Source organism: Anolis sagrei, chromosome 9, assembly GCF_037176765.1.
Source record: "Anolis sagrei isolate rAnoSag1 chromosome 9, rAnoSag1.mat, whole genome shotgun sequence".
Lineage (NCBI taxonomy): Eukaryota > Metazoa > Chordata > Lepidosauria > Squamata > Dactyloidae > Anolis > Anolis sagrei.
Window position 1 is genome coordinate 11,720,025 of NC_090029.1, and position 23,519 is coordinate 11,743,543.

General features: G+C 43.6%; 1 protein-coding gene across 1 annotated transcript in view; it reads left to right on the forward strand.

Moving 5' to 3' along the window:
* The window catches only part of CHRNB4 (cholinergic receptor nicotinic beta 4 subunit), a 30,651-nt gene that overhangs the window by 508 nt on the left and 6,624 nt on the right, over positions 1 to 23,519 (forward strand). The window contains exons 2-5 of the mRNA XM_060755715.2: positions 8,583 to 8,728; positions 20,924 to 20,968; positions 21,156 to 21,265; positions 21,565 to 22,534. Coding sequence (XP_060611698.2) covers positions 8,583 to 8,728; positions 20,924 to 20,968; positions 21,156 to 21,265; positions 21,565 to 22,534 — 1,271 coding nt within the window. The remainder of the gene's footprint in view (positions 1 to 8,582; positions 8,729 to 20,923; positions 20,969 to 21,155; positions 21,266 to 21,564; positions 22,535 to 23,519) is intronic.

Here is a 23,519-nt window from a genome sequence, read left to right on the forward strand (position 1 = left end):
GGAATCTCTGGAGAGAAACCCTTGCAAAGTCTCTCTTTTGCAAAAAAGCAAGCCAGGAGAAAGGCGTGTGAATAGGCATTCTGTCCGTGCGTGTTAATGTTGTTTTGCTGGGGTCGAAATCTTCATTCGTGCCAAACTAGATGGCCCTGCCGTTGATCTTTAACCGTAAAGGCAATGGTGATATTGAACAATGTCTCTGATTATTATTATTATTATTATTATTATTATTATTATTATTATTATTATTGGACCGAAACTTCAGAAGTTTTTCTCCTCTTCGATTTAGAGCAATAGCATCCAAGAGAGGATTTCTTTTTTCGTTTTGCAATGTGGAAATGTCTTCGCCGTAGCATTCTCTGCTATACATACCTTGCAAATCTCTCTTTTAACTTCCCAGTATCATAATGAGGAGCTACAACTCTAGAAAGAAGGGCTTAAATCCCATGCTCAGCCATGGAAACACATTACGATGATCCCGAGCATGTCACACTATCTCGGCCTCAGAGAAAGGCAGAGCATATCTTGCCAAGAGAACCCCGCAATGGGTTTGCCAAAAGCCATTAATGACTTGACACAACAATAATGACTATTGTTTTCACACTTTGCATTGCTCTGTTGACAACTTGGTCTATCCCAACCTTTAGTTCAGTGTTTCTCAACCTGGGGGTCAGGACTCCTGGGGGAGTCGTGAAGGGGTGTCAGAGGGGTCGCCAAAGACCATCTGTGTGGGACGTTTGGCCCAATTCTATCCTTGGGGTTCAGAATGCTCTTTGATTGTAGATGAACTACAAATCCCAGCAACTACAACTCCCAAATGTCAAGGTCTATTTTCCCCAAACTCCACCAGCATTCACATTTGGGCATGTTGAATATTTGTGCCAAGTTTGGTCCGTATCCATCATTGTTTGAGTCCTTGACATTTGGGAGTAGGTGGACTACAACTCCCAAACTCAAGGTCAGTGTCCTCCAAACCTTTCCAGTATTTTCTGTTGGTCATGGGAGTTCTGTGTGCCAAGTCTGGTTCAATTCCCTCATTGGTGCAGTTCAATGGACTAGTTATCCTTTCTCGTCATTATTATTTCATTAATTAAGACACACTTCACTTGTAAGATAGAGTAGACTTTGATTGTAGATGAACTACAAATCCCAGCAACTACAACTCCCAAATGTCAAGGTCTATTTACCCCCAAACTCCACCAGTGTTCACATTTAGACATATTGAGTATTCATGCCAAGTTTTGTCCACATCCATCACTGTTTGAGTCCACAGTGCTCTCTGGATGTGGGTGTACTACAACTCCAAAACTCAAGGTCAATGCCCACCAAACCCTTCCAGTATTTTCTGGTGGTCATGGGAGTTCTGTGTGCCAAGTTTGGTTCAATTCCCTCATTGGTGCAGTTCAGAATGCTCTTTGATTGTAGATTAACTACAAATCCCAGCAACTACAACTCCCTAAATTTCAAGTTCTATTTTCCCCAAACTCTACTAGTGTTCACATTTGGGAATATTGCATATTTGGGCCAGGTTTGGTCCAGATCTATCATTTTCTGAGTCCATAATGCTCTCTGGATGTAGGTGAACTACAGCTCCCAAACTCAAGGTCAATGCCCACCAAACCATTCCAGTATTTTCTGTTGGTCATGGGAGTTCTGTGTACCAGGTTTGCTTCAATTCCCTTATTGATGCAGTTCAAAGGACTAGCTATCCTTTCTCGTCATTATTATTTCATTAATTAAGACACACTTCACTTGTGAGATGAACTACAGCTCCCAAACTCAAGATCAATGCCCACCAAACCCTTCCAGTATTTTCTGGTGGTCATGGGATTTCTGTGTGCCAAGTTTGCTTCAATTCCCTCGTTGATACAGTTCAGAATGCTCTTTGATTGTAGATTAACTACAAATCCCACCAACTACAACTCCCAAATTTCAAGGTCTATTTAGCCCAAACTCAACCAGTGTTCACCTTTGAGAATATTGCATATTTGTGCCAAGTTTGGTCCAGATCCATCACTGTCTGAGTCCATAATGCTCTCTGGATGTAGGTGAACTACAGCTCCCAAATTCAAGGTCAATGCCTACCAAACCCTTCCAGTATTTTCTGGTGGTCATGGGAGTTCTGTGTGCCAAGTTTGCTTCAATTCCCTCGTTGATACCGTTCAGAATGCTCTTTGATTGTAGATTAACTACAAATCCCACCAACTACAACTCCTAAACGTCAAGGTCTATTTAGCCCAAACTCCACCAGTGTTCACCTTTTGGGACTATTGCATATTTGTGCCAAGTTTGGTCCAGATCCATCACTGTCTGAGTCCACAATGCTCTCTGGATGTAGGTGAACTACAGCTCCCAAATTCAAGGCCAATGCCCACCAAACCCTTCCAGTATTTTCTATTGTTTGTGGAAGTTTAGTGTTCCAAGTTTGGTTCAATTCCATCATTGGTGAAGTTCAGAATGCTCTTTTATTTTAGGTGAACTATAAATCCCAGCAATTACAACTCCCAAATGACAAAACCAACCCTTCCAACCCAACGAGTATTCAAATTTGGGTGTATTGGGTATTTGTGCCAAATGTGGTCCAGTGAATGAAAATACATCCTGCATATCAGAGATTTACGTTATGATCCATAACAGTAGCAAAAATTTGGGCATATGGGGTATTTGTGCCAAATTTGGTCCAGTGAATGACAATGTATCCTGCATATCAAATATTTACATTATGATTCATAACAGTAGTAAAATGACAGTTGCCAAAGAATCCAAATTCCAGTTGTGATGTTATGGTTGGGGGTCCCCACAACATGAGTAACTGGACTAAGGGTCGTGGCATTAGGAAGGTTGAGAAAGACTGCCTTCGTTCAAGGCAATTTCCGGCGATTGGTGTATAGTTTTCATTCCCTGTCCCCATTTTAAGGAAGCCGTGGGTCTAACTTTCTTTCTCAAAGGACTAGTTATCCTTTCTCGTCATTATTATTTCATTAGTCAAGACACACTTCGCTTGTGGGATCGAGTAGTCACTGAAAGTCGAAAACACTTAACTGGTGTTGAAATGCCAGCCTCTGGGGCGATCCTGCCGACAGAAGCGATGCCATGGTGAGCTTCTTGAAACGATAACAACAACTTTGGACCCAAACTACGCTCTCCTTTCGTTTACTTGCCTTTTATTTCTTGTAGGATTTACAGGCCAGGTTGTTGTTTCTTTAAGCGAGCGCACCGACTGGATTCATAGTCGAATTCCAGTAAAGCGGAGCACGTCTTTAGGTAACATGAATAAATCATTTCCTATTGAGCATCCTGAGATGGAATAACTGCAGTGTTCCATAATTTAAGACGGAGGTCTCCTCCTACATTTGTAATGTTCTCCTTCTGGTCAGTCAACTCACGTTAAAGAGATCCAACATGCAATCAGACGAGGGCTGGGTTGCTGTGAATTTTCTGGGTTGTCCGGCAGCATTCTCTCCTGATGTTTCACCCACATCTATGGCAGGCATCCTCAGAGGTTGAGAGGTCTGTTGGAAACTAGGCAAGTGAGATGTGTGGTCGAAGGTTTTCATGGCTGGAATCACTGGGTTGCTGTGAGTTTCCTGGGCTGTCTGGCCATGTTCCAGAAGCATTCTCTCCTGATGTTTCACCCACATCTATGGCAGGCATCCTCAGAGGTTGAGAAATGAGATGTGTTGTCGAAGGTTTTCATGGCTGGAATCACTGGGTTGCTGTGAGTTTTCTGGACTGTCTGGCCTTGTTCCAGAAGCATTCCCTCCTGATGTTTCACCCACATCTATGGCAGGCATCCTCCAAGGTTGAGAGGTCTGTTGGAAACTAGGCAAGTGAGATGTGTGGTCGAAGGTTTTCATGGCTGGAATCACTGGGTTGCTGTGAGTTTTCTGGGCTGTCTGGCCATGTTCCAGAAGCATTCTCTCCTGACGTTTCACCCACATCTATGGCAGGCATCCTCAGAGGTTGAGAAGTGAGATGTGTGGTCGAAGGTTTTCATGGCTGGAATCACTGGGTTGCTGTGAGTTTTCTGGGCTGTCTGGCCATGTTCCAGAAGCATTCTCTCCTGACGTTTCACCCACATCTATGGCAGGCATCCTCTGAGGTTGAGAGGTCTGTTGGAAACTAGGCAAGTGGGGTTTATATATCTGTGGAATTATCTCCAGGGTAATTTTTGAATGCTTTCCTTCTGGTCGGTCAACATTAAAGAGATCAAACTTAGAATCAGACCAGGGCTGATCATATAAACCAGTGTTTCTCAATCTTCAGGATGCTGCAACCCTTAATCCAGTTCCTCATGTTGTTGTGACCCCCAACCATAATATTTTTAATTGCTACTTCACAACTGTAATTTTGCTAGTGTTATAAATCATAACCACTTTGAGTCCCCCTCGGGGTGAGAAAAGCTACAAATACTGTAAATAATAATAATAATAATAATAATAATAATAATAATATCTGATATGCAGGATGTATTTTCATTCACTGGACCAAATTTGGCACAAATAAACAATACGGCCAAATTTGAATAGTGCTGGGTTGGGGGGGGGGGGGGGTAGATTTTGTCATTATGGAGTTGTAGTTGCTGGGATTTATAGTTCACCTACAATCAAAGAGCATTCTGAACTCTACCAATGATTGAATTGGGCCATAGAACCCAACTGATCAAAAGAAAATACTGTGTTTCCTGATGGTCTTTGGTGACCCTTATGACACCCCTCTCACAACCCCCCCCCCCCCCATGGGTCCTGACCCCCAGGTTGAGAAACAATGATATATTCCCACCGAACCTGATATCTTTCACTTGTGTTGGATGATAACTCCCTCCAGATCTTGTTGGCTAAGGACGATGGGAATTGTAGTTGGGCACATCTGGAAACTAATAAGAATAGACACACAAATGTATTGGATGGAGAGGAATGAATATGAACCAACCTTAACCAGATTCCATTGAGTCCTGCAATACTGCAGAATGTGTCCTTGTCTGGACAGCTCCTTTTTCAACCGAAAGGCCATTCTCTTTCTAAAATAATCATATTCTTCTCAATGGGTAGATAAGTATTTCTTTATCGCAACTCCTCTTCTGAATTGCCAGAGAAGATTGCTGTCGACGCGACTGAAATAGTCGCAGAAACCAGGTGTAGTCAAAATGTGTCATAAGATCCACAACGTTTGGTGAAATGATCTCTCTATCTGTCTATCGATCAGGGTTGCGGTGAGTTTTCCAGGCTGTATGGACATTTTACAGTAGCATTTTCTCCTGACGTTTTGCCCACATCTATGGCAGGCATCCTCAGAGGTTGAGGGGTCTGTTGGAAACTAGGCAAGGGAGGATTATATATCAGTTACCTAGTTTCCAACAGACCTCTCAACCTCTGAGGATGCCTTCCATAGATGTGGGCGAAACGTCAGGAGAAAATGCTTCTGGAATATGACAATACCACCCAGAAAACTCACAGCAGCCCAGTGATTCCGGCCATGAAAGCCTTCGACAACATGAAAGCCTTCGACAATATGTTCCAGAAACATTCTCTCCTGACGTTTCACCCACATGTATAGCAGGCATCCTCAGAGGTTGGAATTTCTGGGCTGTCTGGCCATGTTCCAGAAGCATTATCTCCTGATGTTTCACCCATGTCTATTGTAGGCATCCTCCAAGGTTGAGAGGTCTGTTGGAAACTAGGCAAGTGAGATTTGTTGTCGAAGGTTTTCATGGCTGGAATCACTGGGTTGCTGTGAGTTTTCTGGCCATGTTCCGGAAGCATTCCCTCCTGACGTTTCACCCACATCTATGGCAGGCATCCTCAGAGGTAGAGAGGTCTGTTGGAAACTAGGCAAGTGAGATTTGTTGTCGAAGGTTTTCATGGCTGGAATCACTGAGTTGCTGTGAGTTTTCGGGGCTGTCTGGCCATGTTCCGGAAGCATTCCCTCCTGACGTTTCACCCACATCCATGGCAGGCATCTTCAGAGGTAGAGAGGTCTATTGTTTATCCATTGATATAACTGAATAATCCCCTTGCTCTTTTTGGTTGTCGTTTTGGTTGTTTTTGGTTTGTTAGCCACTTGAGCAAATGGAAAGTTGTAAGATCCAGTTCTCGAAACCAATACAAGGTTTCATTGTGATTTGTAAGTCACATCGCATAGATAAACATGCAAATCTGGTTATTTCATGCGGGATAGAAGGGATGAGCTTCGGAGAGGAACCCGCAAACAAAAAACGAAGGGGAAAAAACCCACATCCAAGCCAACTTGCTGGTGACATCTAGTGGCATATCCTTCCTTTTGCCATAAAATCAGGAGGAAATAAAAGTACCAAACTAGATAGTTCACGAACAGGCTATATTTTGGACGTGGAAGATGAAACCAGCACTTGGAGGAGAAATGATTGCACGCTGGAACAGAAGAAATGGAGGGAGTAAAGAAGTTGGAAGGGAGAGGGTTAAAAGTTGGAGGTGGGTCTGGAGGAGAGACTATAGAGCAGTGGCTCCCCACTGTTTTTTGACCAAGGACCGCTCACTCTCCAACATTAGTACCCATTAGTCTTCCCAAGAAATTTGCAGGATTTTCCGGAGGTAGCGTTGATGGAATCGTTCCAGGAGTTACATGTTGATCATTTTGCTATATGCCTGCAAAACGTGGACTGTCTACAGCCGTCATATGCAACTCCTGGAACTGCTCAGCATGACTGGTAGAAGGTAAACAGAGATTCGTCAAATCAGCGAATAGTCAAATCTGCAAATGTCAAAGCCACAGATGTGGAGGGACGACTGTGGCTCATCAACTCACGAAAAGACAAGGGAGAGGAACAAAATCTTATAGGTTTGAGTCAAAACAAATTGCTGCAGCTTTGACCATGCTATGATATCGCTTATCTATATTGGTTCCATCTCTTGCCCATGACATCTAGCAAGATAAGGAATTCTGAACAGCGCAAAGACAAGAGGTACTTTATCGTTTTCCTCCTTCTGCTCAAAATGTTTTGTCAGATACTTAACCATCTTTCCAAGTCTTTCCCATCCCAAATGTTCCACTCAGTTATTGGGTTCTCTCCAAAAAAACACCCAACAACAACAGCTTAGTTACCTAGCTCTTGCCCAGTCTATATAGCAGTGGTTCCCAACCTGTGGTCTGCAAGAACTAAAATATGGTCCATGGCCTCACTGTTACTACACCGTTGCAACAAGAGTGACTGGTCTCACGTGTCACATCTCAGAGTAAATACACCTTGCTGAGAAACACCAAACTGCACACAGCCAGAAGTTTTTATAGTTTATTAAAAAGTAAAAGGTAAAAAGTTCTTAAAAGCAAAAATGAAGTTTTAAAAGATCAATACAAAATAGCACTTTGAAGCATGAATCAAAAAGGCACCGGCAGAGCAGAATCCATGAGAACATGACTAGGTCTTGAGAACATGAACACAAGAACTGCAAGATAATCCAGACAAGCAAACCCAAACTGCTTGGCAAAACGAAAAGTTGTTCTGACAAAGATTTGGTCTCAAACAGGTCTGTGAGACGTGGACTGTCTACAGACGTCACATGCAACTCCTGGAATGATTCCATCAGCGCTGCCTCCGGAAAATCCTGCAAATCTCTTGGGAAGACAAGCGGACAAACGTCAGCATGCTGGAAGAAGCAAAGACCACCAGCACTGAAGTGATGGTCCTCCGCCATCAACTCCGCTGGACCGGCCATGTTGTCCAGATGCCCAATCACCATCTTCCGAGCTCAAGAATGGAAAACGGAATGTTGGTGGACAGGAAAAGAGATTGAAAGATGGGCTCAAAGCCAAACTTAAAATCTCTGGCATAGACACTGAGAACTGGGAAGCCCTGGCCCTTGAGCGCTCAGCTGGAGGTCAGCTGTGACCAGCAGTGCTGCAGAATTTGAAGAGGCACGAATGGAGGGCAAAGGGGAAAAATGTTCCAAGAGGAAGGTGTGTCAAGCCAACCCCGACCGAGACCACCTTCCACCTGGAAACCAATGCCCTCACTACCTCTGAAGATGTTTGCCATAGATGCAGGCGAAACGTCAGGAGAAAATGCCTCTAGAACATGGCCATATAGCCCGGAAAAACCTACAACAACCCAATGCCCTCACTGCGGGAGAAGATGCAGATCAAGAATGGGGCTCCACAGTCACCTACAGACCCACCAGAATACTGATCCTGGAAGACTATCCTACTCGGCCAATGAGGGATCGCCTAAGTAAGTAAGTACCTAGAGCAGTGGTTCTCAACCTGTGGATCCCCAGGTGTTTTTGGCCTACAACTCCCAGAAATCCCAGCCAGTTTACCAGCTGTTAGGATTTCTGGGAGTAGAAGGCCACAGGTTGAGAACCACAGACCCAGAGGTTTCCAGAAGGAACACCTTTCTAGGAATTTCTAGTGCAGTTATATGGTCTAATTGAGTATTCCGTGCATCAGGTTTGGACTCCAACTAACAAAAGGCTTCACCACCTCCTGTCCTCCAGGTAGATGTCACTAGCTCACCTGATTTTGGAGTATCTTGGAATCCTGGATATGGGATTCTCAACCTGTAATGACCAAAATATTAGGATTTTGTGAACCCGATTCTCTCTGTCTTGCAGGAAGTGACACAGCTGATGCTGAAGAAAGGTTGATGAACCACCTCCTCAACACTTCCCGCTACAACAATCTAATTCGCCCGGCCTTCAACTCCTCACAATTGGTAGTCATCGAGCTGCAAGTGGTGCTGGCCCAGCTCATCAATGTGGTAGGTTGGACTAATGTTAGCTCTCCCTCCATAGATGAATGTAAGACAAGGGTGGGCATCTGCGCTTTGTCTCAGGAGATAATTTTTCCCACTTTAAAATTGACACACACACGCCAAATCCAGAAGTAGAGGGAATTCTACTGGGATTTTTGGGGGGAGTGGAGTGGGACAGTTTCTTTTAAATGTTACACTATTCAATGCTCTACACTCTTTTGAAGTGATGATTTGCAATAATTGAAGTGTTCCAAAAGAAGTTCTTCATGCCTTTGGAGGGATTAGAAAAAGGAAGAATGAAAGGACTAGATAGGTCAACCCCCCCCCCCCTCCCCATTGCCTTTGGAGCCTGTATGGTGTAAAACTTCAAATGTCAGACTGGGACTCCAGTAAAAGTGGGTTTGAAACCACACCCATTGGGTGATCTTGGGTACATCTTCAGGCCATGGAAACCTTTTGGGTGATCTTGGCTGCATCTTCAGTCCATGGAAACCCTTTGAGTGTTCTTGGGTACGTCTTCAGGCCATAAAACCCTTTGGGTGATCTTAAGTACATTTTCAGGTCATGGAGGCCCTTTGAGTGATCTTGGGTACATCTTCAGGTCATGGAAACTTACTGAGTAATCTTTGTTACATGTTCTGACCATGGAAACCCTTTGAGTGATCTTGGGTGCATCTTTAGGCCATGGAAATCCTTTGAGCAATCTTGAGTACGTCTTCAGGCCATGGAAACCCTTTGAGTGATCTTGGCTGCATTTTCAGGTCATGGAGACCCTTTGAGTGATCTTGGGTGCATCTTCAGGCCATGGTAACCCTTTGGGTGAGCTTAAGTACATTTTCAGGTCATGGAGACCATTTGAATGATCTTGGGTACATCTTTGGGCCATGGAAACCCTTTGAGTGATCATGGCTACATTTTCAGGTCATGGAGACCCTTTGAGTGATCTTGGGTGCATCTTCAGGCCATGGTAACCCTTTGGGTGAGCTTAAGTACATTTTCAGGTCATGGAGACCATTTGAATGATCTTGGGTACATCTTCATGTCATGGAAATTTACTGAGTAATCTTTGGTACATGTTCTGGCCATGGAAACCCTTTGGGTGCATCTTCAAGCCATGGAAACCCTTTGAGTGATCTTGGGTACGTCTTCAGGCCATAAAAACCTCTGGGTGATCTTAAGTACATTTTCAGGTCATGGAGACCCTTTGAGTGATCTTTGGTACAACTTCATGTCATGGAAACTTACTGAGTAATCTTTGGTATGTGTTCTGGCCATGGAAACCCTTTGAGTGATCTTGGGTGCATCTTCGGGCCATGGAAACCCTTTGGGTGATCTTGGCTGCATCTTCAAGCCATGGAAACCTACTGAGTGATCTTGGGTACATCTTTGGACCATGGAAACCCTTTGAGTGATCGTGGCTACATATTCAGGCCATAAAAACCCTTTGGGTGATCTTAAGTACATTTTTAGGCCATGGAAACACTGTGGATGATCTTCACTATATCTTCAGGCCATGGAAACTTACTGAGTAATCTTGGGTATGTGTTCTAGCTATGGAAACCCTTTGAGTGATCTTGAGTACATCTTCAGGCTCTGGAAATCCTTTGGGTTATCTTGGATGCATCATCAGACCATGGAAAGCCATTAGGTGATCTTAGGTACATCTACTGGGCATGGAAACCCATTGTGTGATCTTAGGTACATTTTCAGGCCACGGAAACCCTTTAGGTCAGTGGTTCTCAACCTGGGGTCCCCAGATGTTTTTGGCCTTCAACTCCCAGAAATCCTAACAGCTGGTAAACTGGCTTGGATTTCTGGGAGTTGTAGGCAAAAAAACATCTGGGGACCCCAGGTTGAGAACCACTGCTTTAGGTGATCATAGGTACTTCTACTGACCATGGAAATCCATTGGATGATCTAAGGTACATCTTTAGAACGTGGAAACCCTTTAGGTGATCTTGAGTATATCTACTGGCCCTCAAAACCCACTAGGCAATCTTAGGTACATATATTGGCCATGGAAATCCACTGAGTGATCTTGGCTACATCTTCAACCCATAGAAAGCCATTGGGAGATCTTAGGTACATCTAACTGGACATGGAAACTCATTGGGTGAACCTAGGTACATTTTCAGGCCATGGAAACCATTTGGGCGGTCCTGGGTACATCTTCAGGCCATGGATGATCTTAGGTACATCTTCAGGTCATAGAAAGCCTTTGGGTGATCTTAGGTACATCTAACTGGGCACGGAAACCCATTGAGTGATCTTAGGTACTTCTAGTGACCATGGAAAACCGCTGAGTGATCTTTTGATACATCTTCAGGTCATAGAAAGCCATTGGGTGATCTCAGGTACATTTTCAGGTCATGGAAACCTTTTGGGTGACCTTGGGTCAAGCCTCCTCAGAATAAGTTTTGCCCAGACAGCCCTGGCTCTCCATAGGCCTGAGTTGGCTTGAATGCATGTAACAACAGCAAAAGTAAGGCTCCAAATAAATTCAGATCTTAAATCGAATTGCTTGTCCAAATTGGACTAGACCCATTGAAAGAGCTGCTAAACGGTAAATCAGTTGTTCTGTAAATCCCATGGCTTTAATCGGTCTACTTTGGTTGATGATTAGCAACTGGATCAAGATTTAGGTACATAAACTAGTCGTAGCATAAAATTATTCAAGTTGGAGCAAAGTCAATAATCCAAACAGGTTTTGTCACAGTAAATCAGGGGTGAAGAGAAAAGTAAAGGCATGAGCAATACTTTGGAAACATGACCATTTAGCACTAGCACATTAACCTTAAATCGTTAAAGGAAATCAATGTATTTTAGCATTAAGAGGCTAAGAGAAAATCATTAAATGGAATGGTTACATTCATCATTCACAAACTGGTAAGAACTAAAGTTTTAAAAGCCATTTAAAATTCCTAACAATGTCCAAAAGTGTCTTGATGTTTCCATCTCAATAAAAGAATTATCCATTGTCAAGTTATGACCTTCCGCATTTAATTAATTTTAAGGATTCGGGCTTCTAATGGGGTCAAGGCCGGGCAGCGGAGCCTGGAGGCCATGGCTTGCAATATATGATACATTTCTCTCTCCTCTTCCCCTCCCTAAACAGTGTGTTTTCTTTTCCAGTCAAAAGGGAGGGAAGGAGGGAAAGGAAATGTATTTCATGTCCTCCTTGTTTCTATGGCTCTCTTTCAAACCCACCCAATTTCCTGGCTTTTTGTTTGTTTATCTAAATGTATTAACTTCATATGTGCAGTTTTGATCCCTTGGAAGTTTCCCCCTCGTATGTTTGCAGGTCTTTGCAAATCCTATATACATATAGATATCTAGAGATTTCCATGCACCTGTATAGTTGTGTCTATATGTTTACAATATCTTTATAAGAATTTCCTCCTCACATGTTTGCAAGTCTCTGCAAACCCTATATAGATATAGAGGTACCTATATATCTGTATATATATATATCTCTGTGTGTAAATAATTTTATATATTATTTCCCCCTCACATGTTTGCAAGTCTTTGCAAATCCTATGTAGATATAATTATCTATATATAGAGATATGTCTAGATAGATATATATGAATATAGCTATATAGGGCTTGCAAATATTACAGGGGGAAAGGCACACACAAATATATATAGATATGTCTAGATAGATATTAATATAGATATATAGGGCTTGCAAATATTGCAGAGAAATGCACACACACACACACACACACACTTATAAAGAGAGAGATGTCTAGATAGATATAAACATAGATATATAGGGCTTGCAAATATTACAGGGGGAAAGGAACACACAAATATATATAGACATATCTAGATAGATATTAATATAGATATATAGGGCTTGCAAGTATTGCAGGGAAATGCACACACACACACACTTATAAAGAGAGAGATGTCTAGATAGATATAAACATAGATATATAGGGCTTGCAAATATTGCAGGAGGGAAATGGACATATAGAGAGGATCTGCAAACATTTCAGTGGGAAACTAGTATATATAATTATAGATCTATATTTAGCTCTGCATTGTTTATATAGGCATTGCATGTTTGCCTGTTACTATGTTGGAAGCCGGCCTGAGTTCCCATGGGGAGATAGGGTGGAATACAAATGAAGTTCTATTATTATTATTATTATTATTATTATTATTATTGACACAAACGCACAGTATGTCACAGCAAACAAGATCTATTTGCTGGATATTGTATCACAAAATCACAAGTTGAACACTTCCCAAGCGTCTAGGACTGTGTGATGTATTTTCGAATGATGCGAGCAGATATTATTATTATTATTATTATTACTATTACTATTACTATTACATTATTGTTGATACCATATTGTTTTTGCTGACCCTACTTCTCCACTTACAGAGCTAGTTTACTGTTTTTCTTTGAAATATGGTAAATATTAAAAAACATTTAACCTACTGATACCTCAATTAATGTCATTTTATTGGTATTGTTTTATGTCAGCCTGTTCATCCTGTGATTGTGTCTGATGTTCATGTTGATGTTCATGATGGGGATGGGGATGATGTTCCTAATGGTGGGCCTGGGTCTGTTGGCATTTGAATGAGGGTTTGCTTAGGCCTGAGTTAATCTCAGACGAGAGTCCTGAGATGTCTCAGGAAGGCCACATTCTTGGGAGAGGCCCTTCAAAGCTTTTCTCAGAACAACTGTCTGAAAATGATTTGTCAGGTGCAGAAGTTAATGAGGGAGAAGATAATGAAAGCTTGGACCGAAAGCAAAGTTTTAATAAGCAGAGACAAAGTCTCTGCTTATTGTCCACAAGCATGTGGACAATTTCAACAGAAAGGAAGAGACCATGAAAATGAACAAAATCTGGCTACCAGTATTAAAAAACTCTAAAATTACAACAGCAAAACAGCAGAGAGGAAACAACCAGGCACATCTTAACACCTCTCAACAAAAGATTTTCCCAGGCTCAGCCAGGCCTTCAAATGCTAATGAAGGTGGTCAGTTGAAACATTCACACCTAGCTCCAGCAGAGAAGAGCTCTTTGCCCCACCCCAGCCATTCCATAGATATATAAACCCATTGTCCTAATTCCAACAGACCTCACTACCTCTGAGGATGCTTGCCATAGATGCAGGCGAAACGTCAGGAGAAATGCCTCTAGAACATGGCCCTATAGCCCGAAAAAACCCACAAGAACCTAGTAATTCCAGCCATGAAAGCCTTCGACAATACAGAGACAAAGTCCTCAGAGATTGAGATAATCGGTTCATCTACAGCAAAAGAGAGATAACAAACCTTTATCTCATGGGAAGGTTAGGAAAATGCTTTCTTTTCAGTTTTGGGATCTGAAAAGGCTTTATAATGATTCATGGGAGAGAGTTGCCTCAGTCGGGTCAGCGTTGTTATTTGAACATGGTCTTGTTTTCAAATGCTCTGAGTTTTTGCCAAGCTTAAGATTAATCTATGAGATTCTCCTGCTGTCTCGTTTCATGGATTCAAGTGCCTAGTGTTGTGACTCAGCTGGAACCACAGACACAGACTGATAGTGTTGTTACTCAGATGGGGTCTCAGAGTGATGAGGATGATGGGATTCAGGTTCACAATCAGGTTCAAAATGTTCCTGTTGTAGACAATGAGGAACAGGGTGTGCTAGTTCAGTTTTCCACAGCAGGGAATGATGTTTTTGATACTGAAAGTAGCCAGGTGCAAATTGACTCAGGAGAGGAGGACAGTTCTCAGCCTGATAGTAGGCAGGAAGGCAACCAGGCTGACACTAACGAGCAGCCTGACCTTGAGGAAACTGGAATCTTAGATCGGGCTGACCGTTTGGAATTCAGAGTTTGAAGGAGTGTGAGAATAGCCAACAAGAAGGAGGTCAGAGGCCAAAGAAATGCTTTCAAGTATTGCAAAGAGTATCAAGCAGTATGTTTGAAAACAAACCTTTGTTAGAGCAACATTTTGCTCAACCAAGCAGCTTATTCTCATTTTTCCTGTGTCCATGGTCTTGGGATTTTGTCATGTTCTCATGGGACTTCGTTTCGTTGGTGCCATTTGGAATTCTGCTTTACAGGGCTATGTTTTATTGATCTTTGGAACATTATTTGCTTTTTAAACATTTCATCTTTACTTTTTAATAAACTACAAAAACTTCAGTCTGTGTACAGTTCTGGTGATTTTAGCAAGGTGAATCTATTCTGAGGTGCAACACCTAGTTTCATGGATTTTTATGTACTCATGGATTTTGTTTTCTTTTGAAGCTTATGGACTATCTATATATATAAATTTGTTAGGGGCATCCAACGAGGAAACAAAACTCAAAACCCCCCCAACGAAACTTAACCAAAATTCCCATGCCCATAACACAACCCACAAGGTACAAACATATCTACTCAAAATGAAAAACAACACAACAACACACTCACAAAACGGCAAAACAACAAAACTCAAAAATCCCCCAACAAAACTTAACCAAAATCCCCGTGCCCATAACACAACCCACAAGGTACAAACATATCTACTCAAAATGAAAAACAACACAACAACACACTCACAAAACGGCCAAACAACAAAACTCAAAAATCCCCCAACAAAACTTAACTAAAATCCCCGTGCCCATAACACAACCCACAAGGTACAAACATATCTACTCAAAATGAAAAACAACACAACAACACACTTACAAAACGGCAAAACAACTGAGCATGCGCATTGGCGCCCAGCCGCAAGTTCCCTGGCGCGCGCACATGGCCTTCCGGCCAACGTTCCCTCTGCGGAAACCATGCCCACTCCAAGCCCCGCCGCGCCGCTTCCCACACACACACACACCCTGCCGCACACACACACGCAACCCCACGCTCCATCACTCCCCCCGCCGCCGCACACACACACGCAACCCCACTCCCCCCGCCGCCACACACACACGCAACCCCACGCTCCATCACTCCCCCCACCGCCGCACACACACGCAACCCCACTCCCCCCACCGCCGCACACACACACGCAACCCCACGCTCCATGACTCCCCTCGCTGCCACACACACACACGCAACCCCACGCTCCATCACTCCCCTGCCCCAATCTTACCTTCTTTTACTTCACGCCACCTCCAAACCCCACCCCGCCCCTTCCCGCCCTGTCAAAATCTAGGAAAGACAGGAAGGAAGGAAAGAAGGAAGAAAGAGAAAGGGAGGTAAAGAAAAAGGGGGAAGGAAGGAAAGTTAGAGGAAGAAGAAAAGGAAAGAAAAGGAAAGATGGAAGTAAAGAAAAGAGAGACAGCAGAAGAGAAAGAAAAAGGGGGAAGGAAGGAAAGAGATAGAGAAAGAAGAGGAGAAGGAAAGATGGGAAGGAAGGAAGGAAGGAAGGAAGGAAGGAAGGAAGGAAGGAAGGAAGGAGGGAGGGAGGGAGGGAGGGAGGGAGGGAGGGAAAGAGGGAAGATTGGCCACAGCAACACGTGGCGGGTAAAGGTTGTTATTTCTATTATTATTATTATTATTATTATTATTATTATGCTATTGTTCCTATGAGACCCTTTTAGGGGGAATGGGAGAGGTGTCAGGTCCCGGAGGCAATGCATTGCATTATTGTTATTGTTATGATGGTGGTGAAATAAAAGGAAATAAAAAGTGAAAGAAGGAAGCAAACAGGGAGGGAAGAAAGGCAAAGGAAGAAAGGGGGAGGGAATGAAGGAAAGAGAGAAGGATGAAACCAAGTAGTGAAAGAAGGAAAGAAAGAAAGAAAGAGGTAGAGAAGGAAGAAAGGAGAGAAAGGGGGAGGAAAAGGGGGAAGGAATAGGTAGGGACCTCTCTTTCATAATAGTCCAGATATCTACCTCAACTTTGCTAAGTTTTACTATAGGCCACAGCAACGCGTGGCAGGGCACAGCTAGTTTTATATATTGGACCTTTACTGGTTTGGCTATTTTTATTGCTTTGCCTACATATATTCTTCAATAAACTGCTTGCTGGTTTTACCAAGCTGGTGTGGTGTTTAAGGTCAGAGGTGTTTTTGCTCTGGTGTATGACAGGTATCTATTTTTATTTTGAAACTAGCCATCCCCTGCCACGCATTGCTGTAGCCAATATGGTTGTTCTGTATGGGAGGTTTGGCCCAATTCTATCATTGGTGGGATTCAGAATGCTCTGTCATTGTAGGTGAACTATAAATCACAGCAACTACAACTCCTGAATGTCAAGATTCTATTTTTCCCAAACTCTAGCAGTGTTCACATTTGGGCATATTGAGTATTTGTGTAGAGTTTGGTCCAGATCCATTATTGTTTGAGTCCACGGTGCTCTATGAACGTAGGTGAACTACAACTCTCAAACTTATGGTCCATGCCCACGAAACCCTTCTAATGTTTTATGTTGGTCATGGGAGTTCTGTGTGCCATGTTTGGTTCAATTCCATAACTGGTGGAGTTCAGAATGCTCTTTGATTGTTGGTGAACTATAAATCCCAGCAACTACAACTCCCAAATAACAAAATCAATTTTTTTGAGTGAAGGGCATACATTGGGTTGTTAGGTGTCTTGTGTCCAAATTTGGTGTTAATTCGTCAAGGGGTTTTTGAGTTCTGTTAATCCCACAAACAAACATTACATTTTTATTTATATAGATTGATAAGTAGCGACTGCATTTCCCGCCCTCAGCTTAGACTCGAGTTAATACGTTTTCCCCAGTTTTTTGTGGCAAAATTAGGTGCCTCGGCTTACATTCAGGTCGGCTTATACTCGAGCATATACAGTATTACTCCTGCCATCTTGTCTACATGCTTTTCATCTGTGAAATGCTGGAAAATATAGATCTCTCTTTCCATTCTTTAACCTTCAGCAGTCTGCGCAGCCGATCCAGGAGCAGAAAATCGCCAACCCAGTTGTTTGGTGATACCAAAGCCCTGAATCTTTTGGAGTCGAATCCGTTTTCCTTCCACTCCTCCGTGCATCGCTTTTCTCTCTCCTTTTGGCCCTGCTTGCGTTGATCCCTTTAAGGTTATGACTCCTCCATTAATTCTCTACATTTCCAAAGGCCTCGCTTCCCTTTAAAAGCTTTTCCCCTTCTGTCTCGCAAAATAGCCGGCAGCCCTGGTCATCTTGGGAGCTCAAGAACACTCTAATCTAATTATTGTTTTTTAATGGGCTAGGGTTTCTCCCCAGCCTTGATTGAAGCTGCTGCAACCTCTTTTGTAAATGCACTTTCTGTTTACTTTTGCAATAATCCGAATCAATCCACACACTGGAGTGCTGGTCTCTAGGAGGATTATTGAGCTGGATTTTCCGACTAAAGCAATTGTATGTAGATAAAATGTTTGCATTCTGTAAGCCATCCTTAAGGAATGATAAATGTAGTGGGTTGTTGTAGGTTTTTCGGGCTATATGGCCATGGTCTAGAGGCATTGTCTCCTGACGTTTCGCCTGCATCTATGACAAGCATCCTTAAAGGTAGTGAGGTAACAGTTTCTCCCCATAGAGATGTTCAATGTATTGTTGAAGGCTTTCATGGCTGGAATCACTGGGTTGTTTTTGATTTTTCCGGCCATGAAAACCTACAACAACCCAGTGATTCCGTGTGGCATCTAGACCATGGCCATATAGCCCAAAAAACCTACAACAACCCAGTGATTCCAGCCATGAAAGCCTTTGACAATACATTGAACATCTCTATGGGGAGAAACTGTTACCTCGCTACCTCTGAGGATTCTTGCCATAGATGCAGGCGAAACGTCAGGAGAGAATGCCTCTAGACCATGGCCATATAGCCCGAAAAACCTACAACAACCCAGTGATTCCAGCCATGAAAGCCTTTGACAATACATCTCTACGGGGAGAACATCTCTACGGGGAGAAACTGTTACCTCTCTACCTCTGAGGATACTTGCCATAGATGCAGGCGAAACGTCAGGAGAGAATGCCTCTAGACCATGGCCATATAGCCCGAAAAACCTACAACAACCCAGTGATTCCGGCCATGAAAGCCTTCAACAATACGATAAATGTAGTTTCAGGGATGCTAGTTTCAGAGATAAATTCATATTTAACATACTGCCTTTCATAGGATTTGCTATAACAAATCTGTCTTCTCAAGTCTAGGTAATTTAAAGAAGAGATTTCTTTATTTATCGTATCAGAAGTGAATTGAGAATACTGTTTACAATGCATTAAAAACACACAAAATTAAAAACTTGGCATTGTGTGCTCAATTTCCTTTGAGCAGAAGCTGGCCACTTGGAGTATCTGTAAGAAGGTCCTCCGTTGTGCATGTGGCAGGGTTCAGGCTGCATTGTAGTCGGTGGTCTGTGGTTTGCTCTTCTCTGCACTCGCATGTTGTGGACTCCACTTTGTAGCCCCATTTCTTAACGTTAGCTCTGCATCTTGTGGTGCCAGAACGTAGCCTGTTCAGTGCCTTCCAGGTCACCCAATCTTCTATCTGGGGGGAGTCTCTCATCCAGTCTCAGCCACTGGTTGAGGTTCTGGGTTTTAGCCTGCCACTTTTGGACTCTCACTTGCTGAGCTGTTCCAGCAAATATCTCTGTAGATCAGTGGTTCTCAACATTTTTATTCAACAGGGACCATATTTTAGTTCTTGTGGACCACTGGTGGTCCATGGCCCACAGGTTGTAGATCTTAGAACGTTGTTTCTTGATTTAAGATGCTGGCATGCTGGCTGATATCCGAACAGAGGATGGGCCGGAGATGTCACTGCCTTGGTCCTTTCATTACTGGCTGCTACTTCTCAGTGGATGTGAAGTGGTGCAGTACCAGCTCAACAGTAGAATTTATCCAGTGGTGTAGGGTGTAGACATCCTGTGATGATGCAGCATGTCTCATAAAGAGCTACACACACTGTTTTAACATGGTGAGATGTATTCCACACTGGGCATGCATATTCAGCAGCCAAGTAGCCAAGTAGCCAAGCGCAAGGGGAGATGTCTTCACTGTGTCTGGTTGTGATCCCCAGGTTGTGCCAGTCAGTTTTCGTATGATATTGTTTCCTGCACCCACTTTTTGTTTGATATTCAAGCAGTGCTTCTTATAAGTCATAGAGCAGTTCAGGGTAATTCCCATGTATGCATTTGGGTGTGCTGCAATGCTCTAGTGGGATTCCTTCCCAGGTGATCCTCAGAGCTCGAGATGCTTGTGTTCTGGTACAGCTGTACCAGGAGCTCCAACTTTATTTGCTTTGTATTAAATGTTTGATTGCAGTCCTAGGTTTCAGGGACTCTGCAGATAGGTGGCTTCTTTTGGTTGCAGTCATAGGGCAAGTCACCTGTCCATCATCATTAAGTTTTGGTCCCGCCCCTTGCTCAGGGCAATTGGGAAGGGAAGGGAGCCATTTTTTAGTTAGTCTCAGCAAGGAAAGCTAATGTACAGGACGTGTGCAAGCTTCCCCTGTACAAAAGCTTCAACCCTCAAGATTTCCAGGGGAAAACAGCTTTAAGAGCATCCAAGAATTTTCAGGAAAACCTAACGACCAAAGAACTCCAACTGGAGAGTCTACTGCCTTCCTGGTAGGTCCACTTGGCGTTCGAGACGCAGTTCAACCCGATAGAGGAGCCCACATCAGTAATGGTTAGATTACAGTCAGCCTGGGAGAAATTAAAAAGGGGATTTTCCTTTAAAGAAGAAGTTATTGAAGATAGTTGCCTGTCCTTCGTGGGCAAGATTAGGAATTCACCAGTTGCCTAAAAACTTGGAATCATTTGCTTAACTTTACTGAAGACAGGAGAAGTTTCTGTTTGATTGTTCATTAATAAAATACTTTGTTATACTTCACAAGCCATCTAAAGATCATTTGTGGTGGGAAACCTCTGAGAACTTCTCTTTGGGTCCCCTGGCTTCCCGCTGGGCAAAGGTTGCACGTCCTGTTCTAAAGGAAATTATTTACAGGCCCAGTGCACGACAGAACAGCTTGTGTGTTCTTAAGATGGATAGCCCACGTCCGCGTTGTTGATGGATTAGGAATCAGCTGGTTTTCCCTGTAATAGGCAGTAAGAGCACCTAAAGCTTCAGAAAGCTTCTGTTCAATCATTTCAAAGCTCCCTACTTGGGTGGTGATGGCATGATCATCAGCATAGATGAAACTCTAGCAGTAGCTAGTCATTTGTGTAAATGAAAAGATGAAAATAGTGCATGTATGGCCCGAATGAGAAAAACTATGGTCTCTACTGTATAGATATTCTAAATTTTCTTTTTCTTCTTCCTCTAGAATGAACGTGAACAGATCATGACCACCAATGTCTGGCTCAATCAGGTAGGCTGTTAGGAATTGAGGGAGTTGAAGTCCAAAACATCTGGAGGGCTCAAGTTTGCATCATCCCTTAGACCACATCCTGTGTAATTTTGCAGGCAGATTTAAGTACCTGCATTTGTAATGCATAAAGCAATCAATGTGCGAAAAGAAAATGGAATTTAAGATGATGTCTCTGTCCTACTTTTAGGAATGGACGGATTACCGCCTATCTTGGGAACCTTCCGAGTACGACGGGATCAATAAGCTAAGGATACCGGCTAAGAAAGTTTGGCTGCCAGATATCGTGCTGTACAACAAGTACGTTCTTATGCCTTTTCATTATGTCCAATGGTTTAGGGACAACCTGAACTTTCCTATCAATAAAGGATATCTTCCCAGACTTCTTATTGATCCATGAAGCGATGAACCTTATTGAAACATCTGGCACAAGAATAGCATCAGGTTGCATTGGAAGGTCTAGAAAATGCCAAGAGAGGCCATATTTTATCAGGTGGGGTGGGGGAGGGGGTAGATAAAACCACAAACCGATTGTTGACATGATTTGAATCTCAACATTTTCCATAATCCACTTTTTCTCTTGTCCGTTTCCTCTTCAGTGCTGACGGGACGTACGAAGTCTCTGTCTACACAAATGTGGTGGTCAAGAACAATGGCAGCATCTTCTGGTTGCCTCCCGCCATCTACAAAAGCGCCTGCAAGATTGAGGTCAAGCATTTCCCTTTCGACCAACAGAACTGCACCTTGAAGTTCCGCTCGTGGACGTACGACCACACCGAGATCGACATGATCCTGAAGAACACCTCAGCCAGCATGGACGACTTCACTCCGAGCGGTGAGTGGGACATTGTGGCGCTCCCGGGGCGGCGGACAGAGAACCCTTTGGACCCCAGTTACGTGGACCTGACCTATGACTTCATCATCAAGAGGAAACCGCTTTTCTATACCATCAACCTCATCATCCCTTGCGTGCTCATCACGTCCTTGGCCATCCTAGTCTTCTACCTGCCCTCGGATTGTGGAGAGAAGATGACTCTTTGCATTTCTGTCCTGCTCGCCCTGACAGTGTTCTTACTCCTGATCTCCAAAATTGTGCCCCCGACGTCGCTCGATGTCCCGCTGATCGGAAAGTACCTGATGTTCACCATGGTCTTGGTGACCTTCTCCATCGTGACCAGCGTCTGTGTGCTGAACGTCCACCATCGGTCTCCCAGCACACACGCCATGCCGCCTTGGGTGAAAGTGGTCTTCCTGGACAGACTGCCCCGCTACCTGTTCATGCGGCGTCCGGAGAACCATTCTGCGAAGCAACGGCTACGCAACCAGAAGAGGAGCAAAGCGGAGGCCCTGGGAGACTCCTCTAATGCGTACAAGGGTTCCACCTACTTTGTGAACACGGCTTCGGTGAAAAAGTATGACCCCAAACTGACGGACCACCTGGACCACACCAGCAGCCACCAAGACGTGAGGCTACGCTCCTCGGCCAAGTTTTCTCCCGAAGTCCAAGAGGCGATCGAGGGGGTCAGCTTCATAGCGGACCACATGAGGAGTGAGGATAAGAACGAGAGTGTACGTGGTCCAAAACAATTTTGGTCTCTTTGTTGTTGGTTAGACCCAATAGCTCTGTTGTTGGATGATATGTCAACCCATTAGTCAATCCCAATTCACAGCTCTGGTTGAGCATTCCAAATTCCTCCCCTAAAGTTGTTGTAGGTTTTTCCAGGCGATATGGCCATGTTCTAGAGGCATTTTCTCCTGGCGTTTCACCTGCATCTATGGCAAGCATCCTCAGAGGTAATGAGGTCTGTTGGAAGTAGGAAAATGGGTTTATATATCTGTGGAATGACCAGGGTGGGACAAAGGACTTTTGTCTGCTGGAGCTAGGGGTGAATGTTTCAACTGACCAGGAGGAAATGCCTCTAGAACATGGCCATATAGCCCAGAAAAACCAAACAATCCTCCCCTAAACTTCAGGTGTTAAAATTCCATAGGAGAAAAACAGGCCAACTAAACCGGAACCATAATGCAATAATTGTGTAGTGTGAAAAGAACTTTAGTCCGATCACCTGGGAATGATAGCACTGCAACACTTCCAGCATATGGAATCTTGGGATTTACAGTTTAGAGAGGGACACTTAGCATTCCCAGCCAGAGCTCCAGCACCTTGCCAAATTACAAACCCTAGAATTACAGTGGAATGGTAAAGGTAAAGGTAACTGTTCCCCCCTGACATTAAGTCTAGTCGTGTCCAACTCTGGGGATTGGTGCTCATCTCTATTTCTAAATCGAGCAGCCGGCGTTGTCCGTAGACACCTCCAAGGTCATGTGGCCGGCATGACTACCTGGAGCACTGTTACCTTTCCTATTGATCTACTCACGTTTACATGTTTTCAAACTGCTAGGTTGGCAGAAGCTGGGGCTAACAGCAGGAGCTCACCTTGCTCCCCGGATTCAAACCCCAGACCTTTCGGTCAGGAAGTTCAGCAGCTCAGTGGTTTAATCTGCTGCACCACCGGGGGCTCATTTACCTACTATAATACAAAGCAAGGGGGTT